Source organism: Aulonocara sp. 'chitande type north' Nkhata Bay, linkage group LG22, assembly GCF_057382095.1.
Source record: "Aulonocara sp. 'chitande type north' Nkhata Bay isolate Kocher_YH1m ecotype deep benthic linkage group LG22, A_spYH_male_GT1.1, whole genome shotgun sequence".
Classification (NCBI taxonomy): domain Eukaryota; kingdom Metazoa; phylum Chordata; class Actinopteri; order Cichliformes; family Cichlidae; genus Aulonocara; species Aulonocara sp. 'chitande type north' Nkhata Bay.
The window spans coordinates 23,388,841-23,414,987 of NC_141364.1; the positions used below are offsets into that span (position 1 = coordinate 23,388,841).

The window sequence follows — 26,147 nt, forward strand, 5'->3', positions numbered from 1 at the left end:
TTACACCCCCATAAATATTCTAATGAGGACTTCACAGTTATAATTAGTTGTTGTTATGCGCCTTGCTGTCAACAAGACATGTAATGTGCTGACCCGCTGTCTGAAATGGAATTATCTTCACTAATGAACCTAAACGGAGTCAGTGACTCAAAATGGGGGAATGATGTCTACAAAACAGGAAGAAGACGTGTGGGTGTCGAGTTGATGTGCAGACGCTGTGGGTGTGGATATGAACCAGGGCTAAATGGCCTGAATATTATTGGTGGGTTCATGTAAAAGATATCAAGACCACATTACTACGCAGCGAGACAGTGGCTGGCTTGTTACACACCACTGGGCGAGCTGTAATACCTGCTAGATTTCAGCCACTAATTTAGCCGCATGCCACTTAACGTGCGTTTGATATGAATCACGGGGTGCTTAGCCTCGCCCCTCCTTCCCTGCCCCATGACCCCACCACTCTTACTTCCTTAAAGAGCAAGTCGTTAAACAGCAGAGAGGATCCACCCGCCGTTATAATGGGGAAATAATGAACGCTGTTGCCTCAGGTATTTATCACAGCCGCAACTCTCAGTGCCGAGGCTGTTTTAATCTCCAAATGGCAGAGGGGGGGGGATTAACCAGGTGGGAAATTAACCAGAAGCAGATACTAGAGTGATAGAGCGAGGCAAAAATTAATTATCTGTGTATAATATGCACAACTTTAATTTCTAAATTAGTTTAGCTCAGGTTGATTTAGGTTTCCTTGTAGAATAACCCCTCCAAAATAAATCACTTTGGTGTTGTAAGACTGACATATTTGTACAGTCAAAACCTATGCATCAAACGCTGAACTCTTGCTGACACTTTAGTGTTGTATGCTGGTGTTGAGACAGTCTGTGTGGTGTGTCTAGTGTCCCACCACTGGCTGCCCAGCCGAGAGGGTGAGGCCCTCCGGCTCAGACCGGCTGGCTCGAGACTTGGTCGGTCCCTCAGTCGTTCGCGTCCCCTTCAGACGTCAGCACAGGCCGGTCTCACCACGGCTCCTTTACTGCCTGCTTTCATGTGTCCTTTAATGAGGAAACCGCCGGCTCAGCAGCCTGCTATAAAACACAGGCGAATTAAAACACCCAAATATGAATCAGCTAAGCTGCCTAATTCAGCAGGCCAAGCCAGAGGCGTAGCTCTGCTTAAGGGAGACCTCAGGAAGACCAGATCCTATTGTCTGCAGAGGCCAAGGTGCAAAATCCTGATGGAGAAAAGACCCTGAAAAATAGAAGAGATAACAAGGGATTCTTAACCTAAAGCTCTGAGCACCTCAACTCTATTACAATCAGATGAAGTTAATCTTCAAAGCACGCAGCCGAAGCAAGTGCATAACTTCCCAAGGAACAATAACAGAGTGAGTCACAAGCCCACAACACAACTCCTGCCACCAACGGCTCGCCACAGTCTGCTAGAGCTGCGGCTGCCACTTAGACAACAGCAGCTCCATAAAACGTCGAAGAAACATCAACCCTAAAAAAAAGAGAGGGAGAAATAAAACAAAACCACACTTGTTTTTTTCCTCCCATTTCATTGTAATGATGGAAATAAGGGCATCATTCTGAGATTAGTGCTGCTATTTCTCCCCGGCTGGCTATAAGCGTTATACGAGTGCCTGTTGAAGAGATTTTGAAGGAATAATGCAACAACAACCCACTGAGGAGAAGGATGACAGGATCATATGCTGATTTTCCAACATTAAGAGGTATAAAACTAGTGAAACAGGATCTAAGACATGAAACCAGAAGGTTGATGATACGGTTTTTTTCTGTTACATAATCTTTGTTCCTTTTTTTTTTTTTTTTAAATGAATGCAAGTGTGCGCTAGAAGGCTTTAGGATGTATACAACATATGACCTCCAAGAAGAGACCCCATTTACAGGTTGAGAGAAAAAACAAGTCCGAGTTAACCCTTTCCTTGAAACACTGACAGGCTGTGTATGATGTCATAAGGAATACTAGCATAAATAAGAAGACCTGAGCCAACAAGTTGAGCCAACTCACACCACACCCATCTTCAAACTCTCTCATTTTCATGTCAACATCATACCTGCATACCTGTGATATAGTGTGCTGACGGACATGTAGACACTTTCTAAAGTACTCAAAACTGCCACTGTGGTAGTTCCTGCTACAGTACAGCGCCAAATCACTTGCCTCAAGGCAAGGTAGACCCTACAATAATACATAGAGAGAAAAACCAAACAAACATATGACCCCCTATGAGCAAGCACTTTGGCGACAATGGGAAGGAAAATCTCCCTTTTAACAGGAAGAAACCTCCAGCAGAACCAGGCTCAGGGCCATCTGCCACGACTGGTTGGGGTAAGAGAAGGAAAAGAGAGACAGAGATTAATAACAGGTACAATTCAATGCAGAGAGGTCTATGAACACATAGTGAGTTAGAAAGGTGACTGGAAAGGAAAAACTCATTGCATCATGGGAATCCCCCGGCAGCCTACATCTATTGCAGCATAACTAAGGGAGGATTCAGGGTCACCTGGTCCAGCCCTAACTATACTTTAGCAAAAAGGAAAATTTTAGGCCTAATCTTAAAAGTAGAGATAGTGTCTGTCTCCTGAATTCAAACTGGAAGCTGGTTCCATAGAAGAGGGGCCTGAAAACTGAAGGCTCTGCTTCCCATTCTACTTTTAAATACTCTAGGAACAACAAGTAAGCCTGCAGTGCGAGAGCGAAGTGCTCTAATTGGGTGATATGGTACTACAAGGTCATTAAGATAAGATGGGGCCTGAGAATTAGAGTCAAGAGTTAGCCCTGGCTGCTCCAGACTGGAGCAGATATTGAGTTTCAAGCTGGTCTTCAGCTTTGAGTGCTTTAGTAGAGCAGAAAACCCCAATATAAGAACTAACATGGTAAATGGACTAGAGTTAGTGGGACAGTCAAGAATTTTAAGAGTATCTCTGGTTATCAGGTAATATTACATCTGAGCTTCTTTCTTAGTGTAAAAATGCTATATTCAATAAAATAATAACAGGAATGCCTATTTTCATAGTTTGTGCATGTCAGTCATCTCAAAATGAAGCTAGCCATTTGAGCTTTGATCTAGTTTAATAAAACAAAAATAAAAATAAAAATGATGTTACAAGAAAATACAAACACTGAATACATGGAACAGCTTTTATTTTAGGCTACAGTGTGACTGGATCTGTTTCACAGTGCAAAGACAAACTGTAGACTTATAATGAATTTTACTACAAAAAAATGGCAGTCCATTCAGATTCCTCTTCAGTGCTACACAACAATATGAATTATGCACAGAGCAGGATGAATCATTCCTCTCTGACTTTACACAGATTGTCATACACGCATAGAGGGAGAGAGAGGAGAAATATGGACTGAAGAAGGTGCTTGACAGAACATTTTGCAGTGATTAGAAAACGTTTTAACAGCACTGGTCAAAAAAATAATACTTCATTGGCTCAATAAGCAGATAGAGAAAAGCAGTAACATTAAAGAGATTCTGTGACTGTATCAAAACAGCCCAGCACATCGCACTGCGATGCACATGGTGCAAAAATAACCAGATATTTATCTCACAGAATAGTAGAGCAAAACTGGTCGATAAAGTGAGGAAATACTTGAATGGTGTACCACAGAAGATTTACTGCAACTTTAGTGAACTCATGAGGTAAAAAAAAAAAAATGAATTAAATGCAGTACTGAATAATGAAAGGAGAAATAAAATGTCAAAAAAACAAAAAAGTAACAAACTCAGTAAACTTTGAACAAAAAAGAGTGGCTTATTTTTGTAACCTTAAACGTAGTGCTGGTATGTGGGTATTGTAAGTATGAAGTAACCTCTTCATGCTCTTCAATTAAATTTCAATTATTATGTGAATCTATACCATTTTTTTTTACCTTTATAGTTTAATATAAACAGGCTGAGGTAACTTGGGTAATAGGGTAACAGTCAAACAGCACAAATCCCCACAAAACAAAACCAAAAAGAACATAATCATGCTTTTACATTAATTCAGTTATTACTTATTACCCTGAAAACCACATATACTTTTCACTGTTACATGTAAGCCTAATCGGAGTCAGTTTTATGATTTCCTTCATATAGACAGAGGAGGATAAAGTGAAAATATGATTTAGCTAATGTAATGAGGGGACATGGGTCGAAATGGTATGAAAACTGGGTAGCAGGTCTGTGCTCGACTGCAAGGCCTTAGCATCTCCTGAGCATACTGGGATAAGGGGCACAGGGGTGTGTGCAGCTCTGGTGTGTGTTTATGTGTGTTTGTGTATTGTAACAGCAGAGTCAGTGTGCTCCCCTTGCATTCATTGTCCGTCCTCCTCACGCAGAAACTGGAACACGGATGAGAAATCCTTATTAGCGTAGCCGCGAGAGCACATGACTCGGTAGATCTGGTGAGCGAGGGAACCCAGAGGGACAGGTGTCTTGGTGTTGGTGGCAGTGTTTTGCGCCAAACCAAGATCCTTTAAGCACAGACATGAGAAGAGAGGGACAAGCAGTCAGAAAAAGTGACAGGTGCAAACAGATCCTATGAACAGCTCAAGAAAACCGGTTTTCAGAAACATCTTTATTTTAGTGTGTAGGATATGAAGAAATGTCTGCCTCATTAGATGATGAGCACATACTGGATTTAAAAAAAATATTCTTGACAATTCTCTTCCTGTTAAAAGGGGGATTCTTCGTCCCCACTGTACCCAAAAACCCAAGAATTCTCTATACAGATTCTTGGATTTCAGAACACTTTCATTATCAGTTTATGTATTGATGAGATGAACTGATTATTAAACACATCAGACATTAAGAATCACAAATAATACAACCAGAACACAAGCTTAGTACCTTTGCCATTAGTGTGGTTCCAAAGCCGCCCTGGTAGTTGTTGGCAGAGGGAACTCCCTCCATTACTCCAGGGACAGGGTTGTACGTGTCGCTGGACCAGCAACGACCTGAGGACATATTTAGGATTTTTGCCAACAGCTTGGGATCCAAACCCAGTCTGCAAAAAGAAGAAAATAGAGTTAAATAAGTTCTGTCTTTGACACATGTGAAATAGTTTTATTTGTCTGAAGGTGTACAACACTAAATTACATTGCAACTAAATTACAGTTTTAACAATTCTAGCTGTTAATAATAATTAAAAATTTTTTTGCATATACTATTATATATTGTACATATATTTATTAGTTTCAGATTTAGCCATTCGTATATATTTTGCCTGTTTATGTTATTGTATTTTGCACAACTCTGTTGCTTGTGAAGCTCGCACACAAGAATTTCACTCGCATGTGCTGTACCAATGTACCTGCACATGTGATGTGACAATAAAAGTGATTTGATTTGATTTAATAGCCCAAATAACACCAAATATGGTGGTTTTAAAGAAACCTAAAATATCATACTACTATTACAACATGTTTCAGACAAAAAAAAGTCAGAAAATTACTTTACTTTCAAACTTTTAGCATCTTAGAATGACATGGAGAGGAAAACTTTAAAAAATGGTAGGCACAAACAAGGAAAGAGGAGTTATGCAAAATATAGGGAGGAAATGGGACAGAGTTGGGTTGAAGAGGACCAGTGGGACATAAGAAATGTGGCAAAAGGTGGGTGTGGGGGTGCCTGGTGATTGTAGTGACCCCCAATGAACCTTATGCCTCACTGTGACCATTCCTCAGTGTTAATGGCTGAAGGCTTTGTAATGCCGGCTAATGCAGTATTGATGTTTACCACTACATCTATCCTTCATCCCTCTTTCAAGAAAGTGGAGGAGGAGAAGTGGTTAAGCAGCACAGGGGAGCCATAAACCTTGCTGTCACACACAGAGGCACATTCTTAGCTCTGCTGCCCCATTTTGCAGCAACCTACTTTCATATGCAAGAGGACAAACCTCCGGACTATGATAAGAAGTAACCAAAGGCACATGAAACAAAGAAAGAGACTGAGGGTAGACAGACAGAAGCAATGAGTGAAACCGAGCAGGGAGGGTGTAACGACGGCGTCTGTGTCGACCGTTCAACATGCCATATTAATGGTTTTAAGGCCAGTATAAAGCTGACCACATCAAGTCCTGGCTGCCTCAGTTTACTGTTACTTACAGGCCTGTAACTCTATTCTGCTCTCAATATGACTATTAAACTATCATAGGTCTTTAAGGCCAGCACCCTCCCTCCTTCCCTCTCTCCACCTGGCTCTCATTCTGCCATTACTGCTGCAGTTTTATGAGCTGTCTACTAACTAATTAAGAAAAGGAATTGCATTTACACTCTCTCCATGTCTCGCCCTCCCCCTTTCCTCTCCCCTTCATCTCTTATGTGTCCGCTCAGACTCCCTAATTTTTTAACAAACAGTTTTGGAAGTGTGGCATGAGTGGTTCTGCACGCGCTGGGTTTTTTCTTCTTCTTCTTTTTTAATGGTAGTCTAGCTCATGATAGCTTTCTTAGTTTATGTCTGTAAGCATCCCTTGCCATCCTGCTTCCCCTCTACCCTTCCTCCCTCTTCCATGCTGACACCTTCCTGTCTAAGGACTCATGGGGACATATGTTTGACATCGCACAAGCCTCCCCCCCCACACACACACACACACACACAAGCAAGCAGCCCCTCCCTGTGTTCTGGGTCAGCAGCTGAAAAGGTTACTGGCTGAGCTACAATAAAGCGCGTCCGAGCGCGCAGATCGTTTGTTATAGCGGCCATAGACGCTGACGGGGAGCTGTTGTCCTCTGTTAACGATAAATCAATGAAGTTCCCCTCTTGCTCCCATCACAGAGACACACACGACAAACTGTTCGCACACACTCATACTCAGCTGCGGTTATTAGCTGACGCAGTGGTGTTGTTCCTCGCCTGCGGTAATTTGCGTGGAGAAGAGGACATGTCACGCTTTAACAAGATTGACATGGATAATCAGACATGAACGGTGTTGCTGTGTAATGCTGGTGCAGATAAAAATAAAATAAAATTAAGAAAAAAAAAAAAACAGTAAGAGAGATGGTGCTGAAGATTCAAACGAGAGGGGAGGGTGTTTATGTCCTGGGAGCTCTAGCAGGTGGAGTTCATTTGCAGCACTGATATTAACCGTCTCTTTCATTATGATTAGCTTCTCGATCTCATCAGACGCCACAAGAGAGGAAGCCCAGCCTCTTCCCCATTTAATATATCATTAAAGAGCTAACGAGCACATACACACACACACACAAGCACTTACTATTCCATTTATAGAGGCAACAAGCGCGTTTATCACGCGAGTTTAATCTTCATCTGAACATATGCTCACGATTCATCTCAACTATAGAGAGAGGAAGGGAACGATGTGTTTGTGCTCATGTATGTTGTGGTGAACCTATTTCTGTCTCTCTGCTAAAAGGGTCTTGTTATAAACTCTGATTTGCCTGTTGTCCTCCCCATAAAAAGAACAAAGGAGCAAATATGTATGCTCCTACTTGGGCATCGGCAACTGCGTATTTGTACGCATGAATGGGCGCAGACACACAGGTTTGCAAGGTGAACTGTAAAAGTGTCATATGAGCGTCACATGGGCCAGTCGTCTCTACTCTTATCTTCATATGTATCATTAAAATCACTGCTGCTCCTCTCCACTGCTCTATGATACTCTCTGCAGCTTTTCATCCTTCTTTTACTGACTGCTTGGCTGCTTTCAAATATTACAGCAGGCCCCCCCCCCAAAAAAAAGAAAGAAAAAAATAGATTAAAATAATAAAATAAAGAATGTAAAGCAAATATGGATGGGAAGCAAAAGCCAAAAGCAAGGAATTGAAAATACATAGAAAGAAACGGTCTGCATGGGAGAGTGTGTTTGAGTGTGTGAGTGTGTGCGTGTGCTGATAATTGTCATGCGTGGCCATTCCTTGCACTAAGAGAACGTCACGCTCTGCTGGAGACGGCCCAAGCTTCCATCTGAGATCAACAAATTAGCTCCATGAACAGAACTCTCTGTGTGTGTGTGTGTGTGTGTGTGTGTGTGTGTGTGTCTGCCTGCATGTACAGGTAAGGAAACACACACACACACACACACACACACACACACACACACACACAAACACACACACACACACACACACACACACAAAAGAAAGGGCAGCTCTATCAGGCCCAAGTCCAACATGATAAAATGTTATTGCCGTTTTCCTGCAAATTGCCTGTGAGTGCTTAGCCTCCTTTGTCTTGAATTGTGTCGGTGTGTGTGTCTGCACACATGCACCAAAGAGAGCGTTCTTTCTGCATAAGAGGCTGGGCCGCAATGCAGCATGGGAGATTTACGGGTGTGGGCTCCCTCTAAACGATGACAGTCTTTGTCAAGCCCTCTAATAAAGCCCCAGAGATTGGCTAGCAAGAAGAGGGGGAAACTGAAACACACACAGACACACACACAGACACACACACACAAAATGGAATCAAGACTGAATATGGGTCAGTCTTGAAAAGATATGAAGATAATTCACAGTCAAAGTGAAGAGATGCGGTAGTTAGTATTCCTATTTTTGTTATAGGAATACATTATAATGATGTGAATTGTGAGAAGTTGTAGTGGTAGAAAACTGCTGCCTTCAGTATATCTGGATGTAAATTTGTGTGTCTGTGTGTGTGTGCTTTAGAGACAGTGTGGCAATGTGTAAATCTGCGTTGCTCCCTTAATGCCTCCATATTTCAGAGGCATAGTGAGGGGATTTATGTTCGACTGCTCATGCCAATTTTCCTCCTCTGTCTCAGCACAGATAAATCAGTCGCACTAACACAGCTGCACTGTGCAAAGAGGAATTCATGGACGCTCATGAACACCCGTGCAGAAAACTCGATGCAAATACCATTTTACACTGTAAAGGCCGTAAAATCGCATTATAGCCAGAGAGTAAACAGAAGAAACAGTCCATTATTGACAAGGAAAATACATAAATAGAACAGAATATAAAATCTGAAGAGTATAAAATCTATAAAAACTGATGTATAAGCTTCCTGTATGCAAGCCGCACTTAAAAATTCTACAGACCAAAACAAAGTATGGGTGCTGTGGTGCATTTTAAGTCCTCACATGATTTCTAGTGCTATAAGATTGCAGTGCAATCCACCGGACTTCACCTCCCATCATCCTCAGCTTCCTGGCCAAAGAAGCTTTGTGTCACGAGGAGGAATCATGAATGATGGGTTTTCTAGGTGGTGTTCAGTAGCAGAGGTGTGGCAGGATTCTGGTGAGAGCTCAATCAGCAAATGTAAATCAGACAATGTGGCTCCACCCCCTCATCCATCTCTCTTTAGCAGAGGCGGCTCTGACTTGGGGCAGGGCTGACCCCTTCACACTCCCATAAACTACACACACACACACACACACACACACACACACACGTACGTTTCTAAACCTGTATTGTAGTAGTAAATTACAGTTACAGCTACATCGCTGGCGTAGTAATTGACCTTACTGTGACAACTATATCTAACAGCAATAATAGCAGAGTTAATGTGTGGCTAAAAGGTAGTAACCTCAAAATATGTCCTTGTAATTTCACTGTACTTGTTCTTTCGTTTTTGCAAATTCATCAACAACAATAAGGAAATCTGGATCTGGATGTACTAAATCCCTGTACACCTATGTACAGCTGTGTTAGTGCTACCCACAGACAGCTATCTCTACACTAATCATTCCCATGTAAATGAATCCACTGATCATACACTTCCTTATTATTTTATCTTTTAGCAGAGCATTTGCTTACAGTACCTGATACCAAGGTTCATGGTCTCCGCGGTCCCAATCATCCCAATCGCCAGCAGCATATTGTTGCAGATTTTAGCTGCCTATAAGGGTGTGAAAGAAAGATTTTTATAAAGGAATTATTATGTAAATGATGAAGTCTGCAAAACAAAATATAACACACAACAGTAAATCTCAGATAATCTGACTCTGGAATAGACGAGTGAAACACTTCAATGGCCACTAATGCTTAAATGCTACATTTTTAATGGTCATCTTTGAAGTAATGGGATCATTTCAATTATTTTAAGACTTCTTTTCAAGAAAATGCAACGTATTATATCATTTTAGATGTTTTTTTGGTCAAATCCAATCTGGCATTTCTTTTGTTATGGTTGATAACTAGGATAATAATAATAATGATTTGGTCCTGAAGGATTTTTTTCCCTCTCAACCATGGAAAGGATCCTGCCACAAACCAGCACTATTGTCCTCAGCGGATGTCCAGAGCTTCCTATGCTGCCAAGGTTACTAGCATGTTGTTTTTTCCCCTCAGAATGCATCAAGCTGTTGAGTTTCTCACTTCTATTGTTCTTGCCATCTCTCTGTAGGATTTGCAGTTTAAAGACGGTCTGTTTCACTTGCAATGACAGCTCCTAGATCCAACAACAGCTTCCAAATGGATGCGCCACACTTGGAATAATCTCCATACATGTAGCTAATGAAGAAATTCTGAAGTAGCCCACCTCTATCTACAAAACAGTTTTTAAGTGAATTATCCAATTATAAATGAGGCCCAACAATCTGGACTTCTAGCCCAATTTAGCCAATATAGCAAATTACCTTTTAACATGTAAACAAAAAATGTATTTCCATAATAGACTGATTCAGTGTTAATTTGAAGTTTGAGTACACTTTATTTTGGTGGGTTTCCCAAGCCACAGACTTCATTTTGGTAAAACATGCAAATCCCATTGATATGCATGGGGCTTTGCTTTGGTATTAGGTCAATAAACAATTACTGTCACTTCATAAAGTGTCTCATGACCTGATGATGCTCACCCAGTCATCTTCTTAAGCCCACATTGCTTTGCAGGACTTTTTCTTGACTAATTGTTTGTATAGTGGCTTATTTCGATAACTATATTCATAATCAGAGGCTGCTTAGCATCACCAGGAAGATTTAAAAAAATTGCACTGATTGTGAAAATATGTAGTATAACGAATGTAGAATGTGCAAGTAAAGAAACTTTAGTATGTAGACACTAAACATGAACAACACAGTTGTAAGGTGGCCATTTGGTGCTCAATTGAGCTGTCAAATGAACAAATATATATAATTGTGGGATTTGTATAAAATATTTGTATATGCCATATAGACACAACATCTTAGGAAATGTTTATGCAGAGTTTCATCAGGACTGGTCCACTCATCTAAGATGACATAGGGAATATACATACATTAGATCCTTTGGATAAATCATTATGAAAATAAATTACTGGAGGAATTGTAATAATATGGAAGAAGTCATGTTCTTATAAAACTATTTTATTAATGCTGCAGCATTTATGGGGTCAGATTGACTAAACAGTGGAAATTTGTGTTGAGAAAGGTTCTGGTCAAATTAGGTACAATTGTTTAAGGGCATTTTCCACCCATCAATATGTAAGAAAGAATTACAGCACGGTATTTCAAAATTGCATAGTCCAGCATGTTACAATATTATTACAAAGATTATTTGTAACAATACTGTAAGCAAGATGATGCTACATGCAGCAGAAACAACTGATACTTCTATAATAATAGGAGTTATCATGATTTCTTATGTGTGCATTCTAGCCTACATTTATTCTGTTTATAAAGTTGATAGAAGTTTTGTTGCTGGTGTTTTTGTTTGTTTGTTTGTTTGTTTTGTTTTCCTTTAAAGCAACATCAGAAATCTGGAGTAAACACTGTGTGCTGTCCATGGTCCTGAAATGTGAAACACAATTGGAAATCTGAATCTCGTTAAGTTTTTCAGGTAAGGTTTGTTTGGGATTTATGAAACATGAAATTAATAGTTGATTAAAGTTGTGTTTGACTTCTGAAAAATGAACCAAAGCCAGTGGGTTGCAAAACTTTTTGGAAGAGCTATTATTTAAAGAGTTTTAATTGGAGGTTCTAAACAGTCTCCAATATACTCCGGCAAATATTATATGTACTGATAACTACATATTCTGGCAAAAAGCACAACATGAGTAGAAACTTACAAACCTCACTATATAGTTATCTGCTCAAATTTTGAAAGCTATTGTAAACATATATACAGAAAAAGACCAGACTTTCAAATGTCCACACTTTTCCATTGATAATTTTTTGCCTTGGTGTCCTATAATTTTGGCCATAGTGTCTTAGAAGTATTGGTTGAGGCATCAAATCTATGTCCCTGTGTGAAATGCTGTTTGTATTTATGCAGTCATTATGTTTAGACATTCCTTATTACCTGTCCAGTGCCGACCTGTCCGCAGTAAATAACATTTGCTCCCATGCAGGTGAGCAACTCCTTTGCTGCGTTGTATTCCTCGACCACTCCGCCTACCATGAAGGTGAGTTTGGCCATGCTGGCAGCTCCAACACCTAAACACACCACATGCTGATATTAACATTAACTGATGTGAGCACATCACTAATAAGACACACACATTTCACATATTGATGTCTAGTCTTTAAAAGTTCAACGCATATGTGCAGACCTGCAAAACACATGAAATAGTTAATGAAAACTGGAACACAAAGTTCAGGTGTTGATACGTGTTGAACTAAAATATGTGAATTTTCCACACGAGACATAATATATCAGCCATATGACTGGTTTAACACTACCAACTGTGTCTAAAAGGTCAGCTGTGCTCTGTTCTCTGTGTGCATGTGTATGCCAAACTCTTAGTGGGACAGACGTGTTAAGTAGTGCTGTACCAGAGGGACAGAGGTATCTTTAAAAGCCGATTGTTGCCATCATCCACTGCACAACTCTCATGGGATCCCTTGGCTTTTGTCTTGTCACCCCTTCTCTTTCATATACACACACACACACGGACACACGAGCAGCTGTGCCTGAGGCCAGCCCCCTATCTCATGGGGGTATCATTGACAGGCGAGAGGGGTAATTAACTTTACACTTTATCATGTTCAATTAGGCGTCCCTCCCCGTGCCTGATGGCTTAAGGAGCGTGCCATGTTGTAGGAGGCAACCTCACCCCACTGACTCACAGCCCACCCTCTCCACAGGGTCCTTAATGCTGAAATAACCTCTTTTCAGAGTAGGCTGAATCCAGCCGGTCTGAGTCTCTTATGCAATGGCTCCTTTCCCTGTATGCTTCAGTGATTAGCCAGTGTCAGTTAAAGCTGATTATTATTAATATTTGTCTAAATAAACACACAAATATGCTTTTGGGACAGCCGAAATCACCAGATTATGAACCTGGAGGAACCCTCTGAACTTTACATTCAATTTCATTAGCTGTGTTGTTAAATGTACACATTAAAATAACTTGGTTAGGTTCAGCAAATGTTTTGATTAAATATTTCAAATTCACAGGAGCGAGACCCACTTCATTATCACCTCTACACTGGGCCAGTGCTAAAGGACATCTTTTGTATATGTCTGCAGTAACAATGACTTTGCATAGCTCAGAATGATGAAAGCTCTACCAGGGTAGATTTTAAAAAAACAACAACTCAAACCCAAAAAAACACTACCAACAAAAACACAATGAGAATAGAGCAGCACTAAAAAATACGTTATTATTTATTTTTCCTGTAAGAAAAAAAAAAAAAACAAGAGGAAAGTGTAGAATGAGGATATGTAGTTTGACTGTCTTTTACGGGGGCCATCCACCCTTAATGAAAGCCTTAACAGTGAAAGCCTAATAATGTCGGTGTTAATAATTAAAAGGGAATTACTGGGGACAAAGCAGCTGAAATCTAATTGTTAGATGTCACTGCAGAGGCAAGGAAAGGAGAGGAAAGACAGGGTTTATAGTAAATTTCCATTGCTCAAATATCCCCCCCCCCACCTTCTTTAATTGGCTGTGCTGTTGTCACATATATGATCATGCCACTACACTGTATGTGTGTGTCTGTGCATGTGTATTTCAGTGATGAGCTGTCAGAAGGTCATTAGGGCCACATAATGAAGCCCAAAGCCCATGCTGCAGCAGCTGCATACGGACCACGGCTAACATGCGCTCAACATACGGCCGCCACACACACCAATCATACACACATATGGTCCACAGACATGATGGATTCTCTTCCCTTCTTGCTATTTGATGTCTTCTTATTTATTTGCTTAAATTCTTTTTAGCATAATTGATTCAAGTTTTATTTGATGTAACAAAGTTTCCATTTAATGGCAGAACAGTTTTTTTTAGTCTAAAAAAATGGAAACTGGATTTTACTCCAGTATCGAGCACATAGTGAACAGTGTGGTGTGCAGTGAAGTCACAGAATTCTCTTCACATTTTCATTAAAGTAATGGAAATAAATAAATACATGACTAATAATAATAATAATAATAATAATAATAATAATCATAATAATAAGTACAATTACCAGCACTTTTTTTTTTCTTCTGATATTTTTACCATCCCATTTTGCAGTTTCTATGCTGCAGGCTGAGCCTCACAAATACAGATACACACACACACAATGAGAAAGAGCAGTGTGACGACTGTGCTGGTTCATTAGTGGAGATCACTGTTTGCGGACGACTAAAGAGGAGATTATTGATAACACAGTCAACGTGCTGATCGATATATCTCACTAAGGAGAGAAAGAAAGCGAGTGAGCCAAAAGAGAGCAAGAGAGAGGGATAAAGAAAGAAGTACGAGGAGAGAGCGGTGCAGAGATGACAGCAAAGAAGGAAAATGATCTCTCTCTTTTTACCTCCCAGCATCCCTCCCTCAAATTAACTAATCACCCATAATAAGCTCTTATGATGTGTAGTGGATTTCTATAAGGAGTGACACCAGGATGATCGAAGATCCTTGTTTGTAGCAGAATAACACATCATTAGCATAACAGTGTGTGTATGCGTGTGTGTTACTGTGTGTATACACTGTGTGGGTATCAGTGGGTCCATTCTTTGTGCATGGGCTGAAGTGCATTTGTGTCTGTATGTATGTCGGTATAAAGTGTGATTTTAATATTGTGTCTATGCGCTGAATGTACTTTCATAGGGTATTTATTGTGTGTGGTGTATGTGTGAGGGGACGTCCCATTCTCGGGCCGGTCCTGTCAGAGACGGATTAAAGAAGAATCCTAATGAGGCTTCCTGAGCGCCGGGTATGCTGGCTCATCCATCCCAGCGGGAGTGACAGTCCTGGATCATTAGCACTGCACAACTACACAACGCCCCCTAGGGGGAACGAGAGAAGGTGTGTGTATATGTGTGGGGTTGGGGGGTTGGGGGGCACCTATGATAGAAGATTCAGGCTAGAGACAGTAATGGAGGGATGAGGATGCTAAGAAGATATCCACAAGGAATGACAAAGCAACTATATATTGAATAATAAATGGAGGTATACACAATTATGCCAGAGTGCTACAAACAATACACAATGTCAACTCTTTCAAGCACTCCCAAAAAATTGTACAGGGGCATGTTCATCTTTATTCCCAAACTGGTACGTAATACTTTCCTGGGAAATAACTCCCTTGAAGCAGAACCACCATCTTCCTCGGTCACGTTCGCTTACCAACATCCAGGGGACATGTTTGGGTTGACAGAGTGGTGGATGCTTACCTCCTCTCCCCAATATCAACCAAAGTAAATATTCTCAGACCGAGCTGAAGTTTGCTGGACTATTAACTTTGACTCTGACATAAAAGGTTGAATGAAAGGAGAAAAAAAGTCTCTTAACGCATTGTAGAAAGGATGGAAGGGCAAGACATTTAATGTGCTTATGTGAGTGTCTGTGAGGCCCATGCAAGCCCCTTTATCTCAAATCCTCTATTACCAAAAGACTACTTAATAAGCAAGCAATCAAGCGCCGTTAGGACAGATGCTCAACAGCAGGCTTCGATGACAGCCTTTAACCATGAACATAAGAGACTGAAACTACTTGTGTGAGGGCAAAGGAAGATCAGAGACAGAGCTCTGGTTTGGGCTGTTTGTAGTAAATGCTAAGTTCATTAGCACTTCTTTCATTTCACACGAAAGAATCAACCAAAGCAATTCATGACAGCCATATAAGCCTTTTAAAACTGAGCTCTTTTTGAAGTGGTGCGTGCAAGTACAAAGCAAGTGACAATGAGCGTGAACATGTGCACGCAGTATCTGTGCACGTATGCGAGTATCAGAGGCAGGTGCAGATCTCAGAGTTGGCCGCCAGTAAGACGTCAGTTGGAGGTTCTGAGGCTCCGTCTCAGAGTTACGAGCCGCATGTAAACCAGTAGCCACTTTTTATTGGTGGGTTTAAATTAAACTACATTTGTGAATATGAGGCTACACAAACAACACAAAATGGCAGACACACATGCACACACAAGAAGGGATGTTCCCAGTGTTTGGTAATGAATGACGCATTTGACAACGTTCCAAAAGCCTGCTTTTTTTCCCCCCGCGGAGAGATTAAACGGAAAAACACTTGGAGCAAAGGCAACACCTATAATATCATTAGAGCTCCACAAAACACACAATTTCCTCAAATGATAATGTAACTGCTCTTACTGCAAGAATGCCACGAAAGCTTTAAGGATACGCAAAACTTCATATCACACCTCTGGGTTTGAATGTACTTGGTGTAAACAAACTCTGGCACTGGCAATAGACTAGACTGTTTGTCTTTAACTATATGCACATGCAAAGTTACTCTGGCGCAACCACAGTCATCTATAATTCAGAATGAAAAGTGCCTTCACACTTAATAGAGTAACAGGCTTAAATGAATAAGAGTTGACTGCTTAGAATTAAAATCAGTGGGGTAGGATGTTTACAGGCCAACAATGCAGCCTCACGTGATCCACCATCATAATTACACGCGAGAGCAGATCTTTTTCGCAAACAAATTAAAACCCTGAATGGGCCCCCGTAAAAAGTGGAAAGGATATCGAGTAAATAAGTGAAATGGGACGAGGGTGTGCGTTAGCCCACATCGGCAGGAAAAAAAAAAATCAGCAGTTTCAACAGGTTTTTGCTGCCAATTTTACTAATGCCACTCTGTTGTGTTAAAAACAGACACTTTATCAGCTCCACTTAACGAGCACAGCCCCATGAGAACTGACTCCTGCACACATATACTCTGTGAGAACCTCGTGTGAGCAGGCGACTGCAAAAAGTTTGGGTTTGGGGGGAAAAAATTTGAGAGAACAAAATTGTTGCATGTAAAGTTACGACAGTCTTGAGAATTTGGTTTGCAGTGCCTGTCCACTTACCATCAGGTCAGGCCTCATCATGATCATCACCATTATTATCATCATCATCATCATCATCAGTAACTGATCTTTTCCAGAGGGGAGTACCTGGTCAATTGTAAGTGACAGAATAGAGCAAGCAAGAGAGAGCCACAATCAATCCTTTGCCCGGCCCAATGAGACTCATCTAGGATAGACCGAGTTAATAATGATCCTCAATTAGGCTGTTAGCAGGCACACACACACACACACACGCGCTTTTCTACAGACAAAATGTTAATTCACGTGTAGATGAGTGTCATGCAGTGTGACGTTTGGGCTACGTTTGATGGACAGAGACTTTTTGTATGACGTATAGACCAGCTGACTATTTGTCTGCACGCTCACGTCCACAGCAGATGACACAGGGGCAGAGTTGTGAGAACCAGTCTCCCAGCTGCTATGGGTCCACCTCCATCTGGAGCATAGGCTAGAACCCCCACATCACCACCGCTCCATCATCGTCATCATCACCCTGCCTGGTCACTTTACCACCCTACACACTCCCTCACTCCCCCTCCATGTCACCAGGGCCTGTCAGCAAGTCGCTTGTTATGCTAATCTAGTCTTTGGACGATGGCCACTCTCTAGTACTGGTTAGCCGTGACAGACTGCGACAGCACCACCCCCTGCCTGTCCAACCTGATTCCTTAACTCAGTCTTAGAGTCCCCACCAACCTTCAGGCTCATCTTCTTAAATAATTCTATTCCCAGACTGGATTAGGTTTCACGAAAACATTTAGACTGGGTTTTAATGAGACACACAAGTGCTACCCTATTACTGTTCTACCTATCACACTATGTCGCATTTCTAGATTTTTGCCAGTTTTTCCAAAATACCAGAGTGAAATATCTGTAAAAATACAGCACTAAATATACATGCATAAATATATAGTGTAAAACACTTTAAAAACTATTCAACAAAGACAGAAAATACAGATATATAGTGTAAGCTTTGAAAGCTGTGCTGTAGTAAGGCAACACAACAGTGAAATGGTGCAGAGTGATTACAAATCTATGTTAGCTTCTATGTTAGAAGAACCAAAGCACAAATACTCTGTTACTTTATGTAAGTAGAGTATTCAGGTATTTGTACTCCAGTATTTATTTTTTGGATAACTTATGTTTACTCCTTACATTTTATATATGTACTTTCTACTCCTTACATTTTCAAAAAAACCCAAACTCATTACTTAAGGTTCAGCAGAATCATCTATAGGGTTTAACTGGACTGGAAGGAGTGCAGGAGTTCGTAAGGTGTGGTAATGTCGTAAGTGTCAGGCAATTTCAAATGCAACATTTCTATCAGCTCAAAAAACATTAGCAAACACACAAACTGTTTGTGAGCAGTTGTAGGTACAGCTGTTGTATTTTCCAGGGAGAAAGCTAACTTCACTCAGAGATGGAGAAAAATGTAGGAAGACAGACAGGACAGGGCAGGACAGGATTTAAAGCTAAGGACTGCTCAGTGACACTTGATAAACTAAAAATTTAAAGCTTGCATGTAATGTCATAATTTTACTCACATATTGAATTTGTATATGATATGTAGTGTGGTGAATTCGCAGTAAAGCACTGTGTTGGACTAGTGCACAGTGGCTGTGGTGCTCATGGTCAGGTTTAGGTTGCATCAAGTGTAGCAGAGATGAATTTGCATTTAAGCTGATGATGCTTACATTTATTCACTGAATTTAGACTTTGTACCAATTGTATACCTTCTAGTATAAAGGCAGTATAAACAGCATAGCGCCAGTGTAAGGGATGGACAACAGCCAAGACAGCTGTGAAATTGCTGACATATTGTTGAATTCAGTTGCGTAAATCTACAAAGAGCAGCAGGTCAGCTGATCACAGCCTGCACAGTAAGAAAATCTACTAAAGCTCACAATGGAAGTTATTGGGAGCTGTGATTTTTTTCCCTATGCTGAGACACTACACAGATCTTAGTGTTCACCCACCTGCTGGATCCCACTGTAACCCCTGACTGTACTCATTTTACTGTTTAGCTGTGGAGGCAAAGTCCCCCACTACAAAGTAGGCTACAGAAAATAGTTAGATTTTAAAATGATCTTTCAGTGCTTATGTTCTACATAACTAATTTAAGCTGAGTATGTTTTGGAATTTGGACTTGAATAAGATTTGTATTCTCATCTACTAATATTATTTTATTATTATATTAATATAGCACAAAGTTCAATTTCCTTTGTACAAAAATGGTTAGAAAAATGAGCTCCTTTTTACTTTCTTATTTTGAGTACATTTCAGAGCCTGTACTTTTTCCACCTCTGACAATCTCAAAGAATTTCACCTTCAGCAGACTGTGAGTAACATTTGAGAGCTAGAGTGAACGAGTGAGTGGTTTCCTGCAAATCTCTAGAGGCAAAAAACAACTTGGTCCATATTTTATGATAAATGTGGCTAAAGAAACTAAGATTTGTAAGTACAATGACACATTGAAGACTATTTCAAGTATCACAGCTGAAAACTTCCAAAAATCAAGTTTTGAATAGGTAAAATGTAATCAAAGGAATTAGTGTTACATTTTGACAGTTACAATTACAACAAGGGTTTATTGGCCAGCTTTTGCCCTGAGCTATGAACTCTATCACACAGTCTTCATCAGACACTGGAGTTTGCCTGCTTCTCACTTAACTGCTGACCAGCAAGGGAAGTCACTGTTCAGATTTAATTTGTAATGCCTCTGGTCTATGTTCACTTAAGAAATGCACAAGAAAAGCTTTTTCCAACTACTATTACCAGAGAAAAGGCTTTCCTGGTTTACAATTAAAAAGTATTCAGGAAAAGGTAAACTAATAAATGCTAATAATCTTAATTATACTGCTTTTTCTGTTTTATTATTTGTGCATATCAGTTTAAACCGTAGTCAAAGTTGATTTTTTTGGAAGAAGATCTAGTGGACTGGAAGTGTTGACTGATGGACAAACTAGCGCCAGCCTTGGCTTGAACAAGCTCCTACAAGCTGAAGGATGACGTTCAAACTGTCAGCAAATGACAGACTGCAAAGCTAAGGTTGAGTTGATGTGGTATGGATATGATTAGAGTGGTGTTGAGACTCAGCCTAAATAGGTAGTTAGCGGAGAATTATAAGACCTCGCAAACAAGCAACATTAGCCCAAATTCCTACAGTCCCACAGCAGCTAGGCTGCCTCTTGCTTTCATTTGCACCGACAGCTGACTTTCCCAGCAATGGGAAAAACACAATGAAAGGTTTTTAGGGCCTTTTTAAAGCCATCGTCCGTTAGCTATGTGGCAGCCCACCATGGGCACACAGACACAAACACAGGCATTCTGGGTAATTACTGCTAACGACCCACCGCTTGTCAGCCAGACCTCCTATTTTTGCCATCGCTGTGCCAACACCCTTGGCCTGTGACATCAGAGCTTGTTTTGTTGTGGGACAACTTTGCATGTGGATGCTTTTAATGACTCCAGACAGTGACAGACGTGTGTTGTGTGTGCACAAGCAAACATCAGCATGCATAAAGAACCGCAATCTAAGTTAATATAATTGTGTCTGGATAAAAAAAGATGTTCAGAGTGCAGATAAGAACATTTGAACACACACTGTGTGTGTGTGTCCACGTATGTGTGTGCGTGTACCAGAACACATCTGGCTGTGGCACTGCACAGCTGGCTAGTGCAGGGCTAAAGCCAAGATGTTGGTCAATGTGCAAGAATGGAAGCCAGCAGGATGCCCATGAGAAGAAAGTGAAAGTTTTTTTGACTGCTCTTTTTAAGAAGGGTTATGACTGTGCAATTCAGATCCCACGCCTGCCTGCCAAACCTCTAGTGACGCACACAACACACAAACACACATTTCTGTGTAAAAAACACCACCTCACACAGCACAGAAAAGGGATTTATTTTATATCAAACGAAATTCTACATTAAAAATAAAAACAATGCTCAAACCACAAAAAGAGCAGGCTGTGTCTGCAAAAGTTTAACAGTACAGCAGATCACGGCAAGTCTGCTCAGTGTGCTCAGAGGGAAACTGAACCAGTTCTGACTGGATAACACTTTGCCTTGAGTCAGTGGGATCAAACATGTTCAAATGATAGCGTGATATAAATGATACTCAATGACAGAAAACTGTGAGAAGTACTTTAAATTAAATATAATGATACCATTTATCAGGTTGAAACAAGACATGAATGATTTTTAAGTCAGATGCCATATTTTCACTTAACTTTTATTTCAAACTATCTTTCTTTTACTAAGCATACTCTATCAATTTAACCAATATTAAATAATTATTCTCAGAACTAAGGCGCTTCCGTCCACATTTTTCCCCTGTCTCTCTCACTCTCACACACACACACACACACACACACACACACACACACACACACACACACACACACACACACCTAACTCAAAAAGTATGACAGTGCCCTGTTTGGGTAGGGTGCCATCTCCTGGTTGGAACAGAGCATGTAACTGCCCAGAGGTGTGCAAAGCAGGGGTGTGGGGTTGGGAGGGTGGGGTGAGCGGGGTTGTTAAGCTCTCTGAAATTGGTTACCAAGTTGTCACTGGGACATTCTTTCACAACCTGTCTTTACAAGTTTGGCTTGGCAACACCACCGAGATGAGATAGATGTCTCCGACCAAATATATCTCATTTACAACAGCAGGAAAATAACAATTCTTAGATTGTAGAGATTGAATGCACTTATTCAAAAACTACATGGCTGAGTTTTATTAAACTTTGTGGAAAGGTTAAGTATGAGTAAAGGAAGGACACTTTCATTTTTATGTGGATCTGGATAGCTTTTTTAAAATAGCAGAATAAGGCATTTGCCTTGGTGGGGACTATGCTCACCAAATGCATAAATCAATGGATCAAAATTATAATTTATTATCAAAAAATTTTCACTTAATTTTTCATCAATTTTCTACTTAGAATGTGCTGGCACTGTGCTCTAAAGTCAGTACCTGGATTTCTGGATATGACTTATGAATGTCTAATGTGACACTGGATGGGCAGGTGCATATAAGGAAAGAATGTCTAGCTGCAGAGACCTGCTAGGTAGCAAGTAAATCATTGGTCACCTCAAGCCAGTTAAAGAGGCCTAGTAAGGAACAGGAGAGGAAGAACGCTGCCAGGGGACTGCACACAAACACTGTCTATAGTGTTTAAACAGTACATGTGCTAAGGCAGAGTAACAAGCTTAAGACTCTGATCTCACTCACTGCAGCCGCTCTGTGCTGCAGACGCCAGCTGGTAAACATGCCGAAAATGGGATAAGTCTATGTTTGTATGGGAGACCGCGGGAGTTTCAGGGTTACGAATTAAAGATTGTGCAATAAAAAGGAAACAGACTGTGATCAGAGTTCGTACTCTGACATGCAGGGGTGTCAGCATGTTGAAATCCTTAACTGCATACCTGAATCAGAAGAACTTTGTGGTTGTGTATGTGAAAGAGAGAAAGAGACAAAGACAGAAAGACTGAGAAAGATGGACAGTTTTACTGCGATGTATCTCCTTCATGTCTTATCTTCCTCTCCCCCTCTTCTCCTGTCCTCCATGTGAGGGCAGTTTCTCTCTTCTTTACGACTCTTTATCTGACATGAAAGGCACTAACATGGGATACCCGCCATTACGGCTCCATCAACATGAAAAGCTCTGACATGGGATTCTCCACTGCAGCTCAGCCCATTAAGGACGACTGGCGATCCTGTGCTCTGTCAAGAAGCTGTCACAAGTAGACAGCGCCAACATAATGAGGACTTAAAACCTTAACCTTGCCTTTAAGACCCCTGGTCAAAAGCTGCAATAAAAGCCTTAAGAGGGCACCTACTGGCTGGCCCGCTCAGTAATTACAATCCGTGTCTGAGCATTAACCCAAAAGGTCCAATAGTTTAGATATACAAAAGAGTGTGAGACAGTTCAGAACTGAGGTTGAAGGGTCACAGGCCTAATACCGTGGTTGGCACAGTTGAATAAATAAACCAGCTGTCTAATTCTACTTTTCACAATGCCAACTAACGTCTCTCTTTTTTCTTTATGTATTTCAAGTCAAGAATGAGCAAATCAAAAACACATAAATCAAGGGAAAGACTTTACAGAATCGAAGACACCAATTGAGGTGTGCTTGCTTACTAATAATTTGTTTGACACAATACCTCCTGACACTGGGGCATCCATGAACACAGCACCCTTCTTCTCTGCAGCAACTGCCATTTCTCTAGATACAGCAGGATCAATCGTGGAGGAGTCAATTAACAAGGTCCCCTTCTTTACCTTCCTGCACCGGGTAAAAGAGAATAAATGAACACATGGATTATGGTAATCAAACTAAGTCCTATCTATTTTTTAAACACGATGAAATCTCCACTTACCATTTATAGATTTTAAAAATACAAAGAGAAGATACATAAATGTCACAGAAATCACAGAGACACCAACAATAACATGTCTTACTTGAGGATGCCATTTGGGCCTGTGTATACTTCTATGACATTGGGACTAGAGGGGAGCATGGTGATGATGCGGTCTGCTTTCTCTGCAACGTCTGCTGGGGAGTCCACTACCTGAAAACCATCACCACAAAATACCCCACTTGATTTTGTGACAGCCTGTCAACTGTCGCACAGAGAAGCTGTAAATTATTGCACAAATAAGTGTTTACATGTGTAAATGCAATGTGTTACTGAGAGTTTATTACCTGGGCACCAGTGTCCTGCAGCTCCTTGCAAGACTGAGGAAAGACATCGGTAGCAATGACAGGATACCCATTTTTTAACAGGTTTTTAGCCATGGGACTGCCCATGTTTCCCAGACCAATAAATCCCACTGGTGTCTTTGAGGCCATTGATCGTGTTGATACTGTTGTAAAAACAAGATTTAGTTGAAATCAGGAGCAAAATCACGAAATCTGAATGAAGACAATACTGCTTTCTACTGCAGGTAGTGCTGTAGACATTTCCCTATGACTAATACCTGGTGTAAAATTCTAACATTATCCAGAAATAAATTAACTAATTAAAAGTGGTTAAAAATATCTCTGATCTCAGTCAGTCCAGTCAGGCTATTAACCACTTCTAGCTTAGCCAAGATCCAGACAGGTTAAAACACAATGGAAACTCTGGCAGTGGACCAACCAGACTGCAACAACAGGATTAGGAAGGGAAGAAAAAGCACAAACGAAAGGCCTAAAGCTTAAATTCAGCAAAGTCTTCACCATACTCAGGAGACCAACTTCTCCCATCTCTCTGTAATACTTAAATGACGACAGGGTATTCTCCAGTGCTGGACTAAAATGACCAAACTTCAAAACTTCAAGTACTGGATACGTAACAATGAATAAGCTTTGTGCTAATGACACACTGACATCTAATGCAGAGGCATATCCATTCTGACAAATCAGAGCTCTACAAAAGAAGAAGAAGAAGAAGAAGAAGCAGCTTTATGGTCCATATTGAAAAAAACATGCATTTACCATTGCACCAAAATCCCCAATTAAAATCCCTCATGTCAAAATCACCATATATTTTATAGAACCAAAAGGTACTACACAACAGAAAAAAGTGTCATCTTATTCTGCAGTATAAGATGACAGCACCTTATTTTTATTTTTTTTTACACACTGAATTTTATTCCAATATTGCATCGCTTTATTAGTATAATAGCACAGTGCATTACACTGAACTGCAAACGGCAACTTTTAATAAAAGATTAATACTTATAACAGGATGTTACTTTCTCAGGTATTGCTTGCTATACATGGCTTTCTAAGGTAGCACACTCAGCTGGTGTAACACAGTACAGCACATGTTTGCTTCTGAAACATTTTTAAAACGGGATTTACTTCAGAAACATAAACCAGATAATAGAAAGTGGAGTGAAGAAATCTTTTGCACAAAATTATTGAATGATTTGTTGTTGTTGTGTTTTATTTATTTTATTAATTGTGCACCAATTATTAAATTAATTGGGTCATGACAGTACATCAATCTATCTGAATAATTGATTTATAGAAATTTAATAGGGTTACAGCCCATTTAAAGAGGTTGATGGGTTATCTTCTAAACTACACTGAAATCATTTAAATCAATAGTCACTGTAGATAATTCATAAGAAACAACCTAGCGTGTCTTGTTTGCACTGTAGGAGCGATGAACAGAGTATGTGTTTGCAACAGTGATGCAATGGAAGCTAGTGGTTTTTATGTAGCGCAGATTTGTGAGTGGCAATTAAATATTCATATGAACTACCTAAAACCAACATATCGCATATTCCTACTGAGGTCCAAAATGAGCTTTTCGTGCCATTGCTATTTCAGTGTGCTCGTCTTTGTTGCGCATAGTGATGTTCAACTTGGTGACATCGTCCACACTGCAAACACCTAAGTATTCATACTTTCTTCAGAGGGCTAACGAGCTAGCTAACAAGTACAACAGGACTATTCCGCCTGAATTTACCTGTGACCACACATTCGTAAATGAATGAAACGATGCGGAAAAAAAACCCGTCAACATAAGCGAATACATTACCGAAGGCAACGTTGACATGCTTACTCCACCTTAACCATATATATCGAGACCCTCTGAACAGCGAAGCCATACTTCTTTCCCCTTGACCTCGTACGGTGACAGCTGTCAGAGCCAGGAAAGCTACGCCGAAGGGTTATGATCGACAGCATTTTCCACCAATCGTAACGGGGGATAAGTTTGCCAAGCCAATGAAAACGAGGCAAAAGCGGGATATCCTGTGCTTTTACTTATAAATGCTCTTTCAGTCTGTACAACCATTCACTGCCATGGTTTTAAATGAAAATAAAAAACGTAAAACCATTACGTTAAAAACCGAGGTTAAATGCGCAGTCTGTTTTCTGTTTTTTAAATTAATGGCATGTTGTTAGAGTTGGCAAATGACCCTAAACAGTTATCGTATTAAGTCAGATTTTTTTTTATAAGTGAAATAAGCGAGGATAATAATTAAAGTGATTTAAGTCACCCGAGTA

The 26,147-nt window shown here is 40.4% G+C and overlaps 1 protein-coding gene across 1 annotated transcript; it reads right to left on the bottom strand.

Moving 5' to 3' along the window:
* Positions 1–3,074: 3,074 nt before the first annotated feature.
* hibadha (3-hydroxyisobutyrate dehydrogenase a) lies at positions 3,075–25,821 on the bottom strand. Its single transcript, XM_086279674.1, has 8 exons — positions 25,678–25,821; positions 23,850–24,010; positions 23,606–23,715; positions 23,308–23,429; positions 12,209–12,342; positions 9,753–9,829; positions 4,865–5,021; positions 3,075–4,488 (listed from the first exon to the last, which is right to left on the bottom strand). Exons 1-8 carry the CDS (start codon positions 25,745–25,747, stop codon positions 4,330–4,332), a joined length of 990 nt encoding a protein of 329 aa, XP_086135800.1. The 5' UTR covers positions 25,748–25,821; the 3' UTR covers positions 3,075–4,329.
* Between the last annotated feature and the right edge of the window lie 326 nt (positions 25,822–26,147).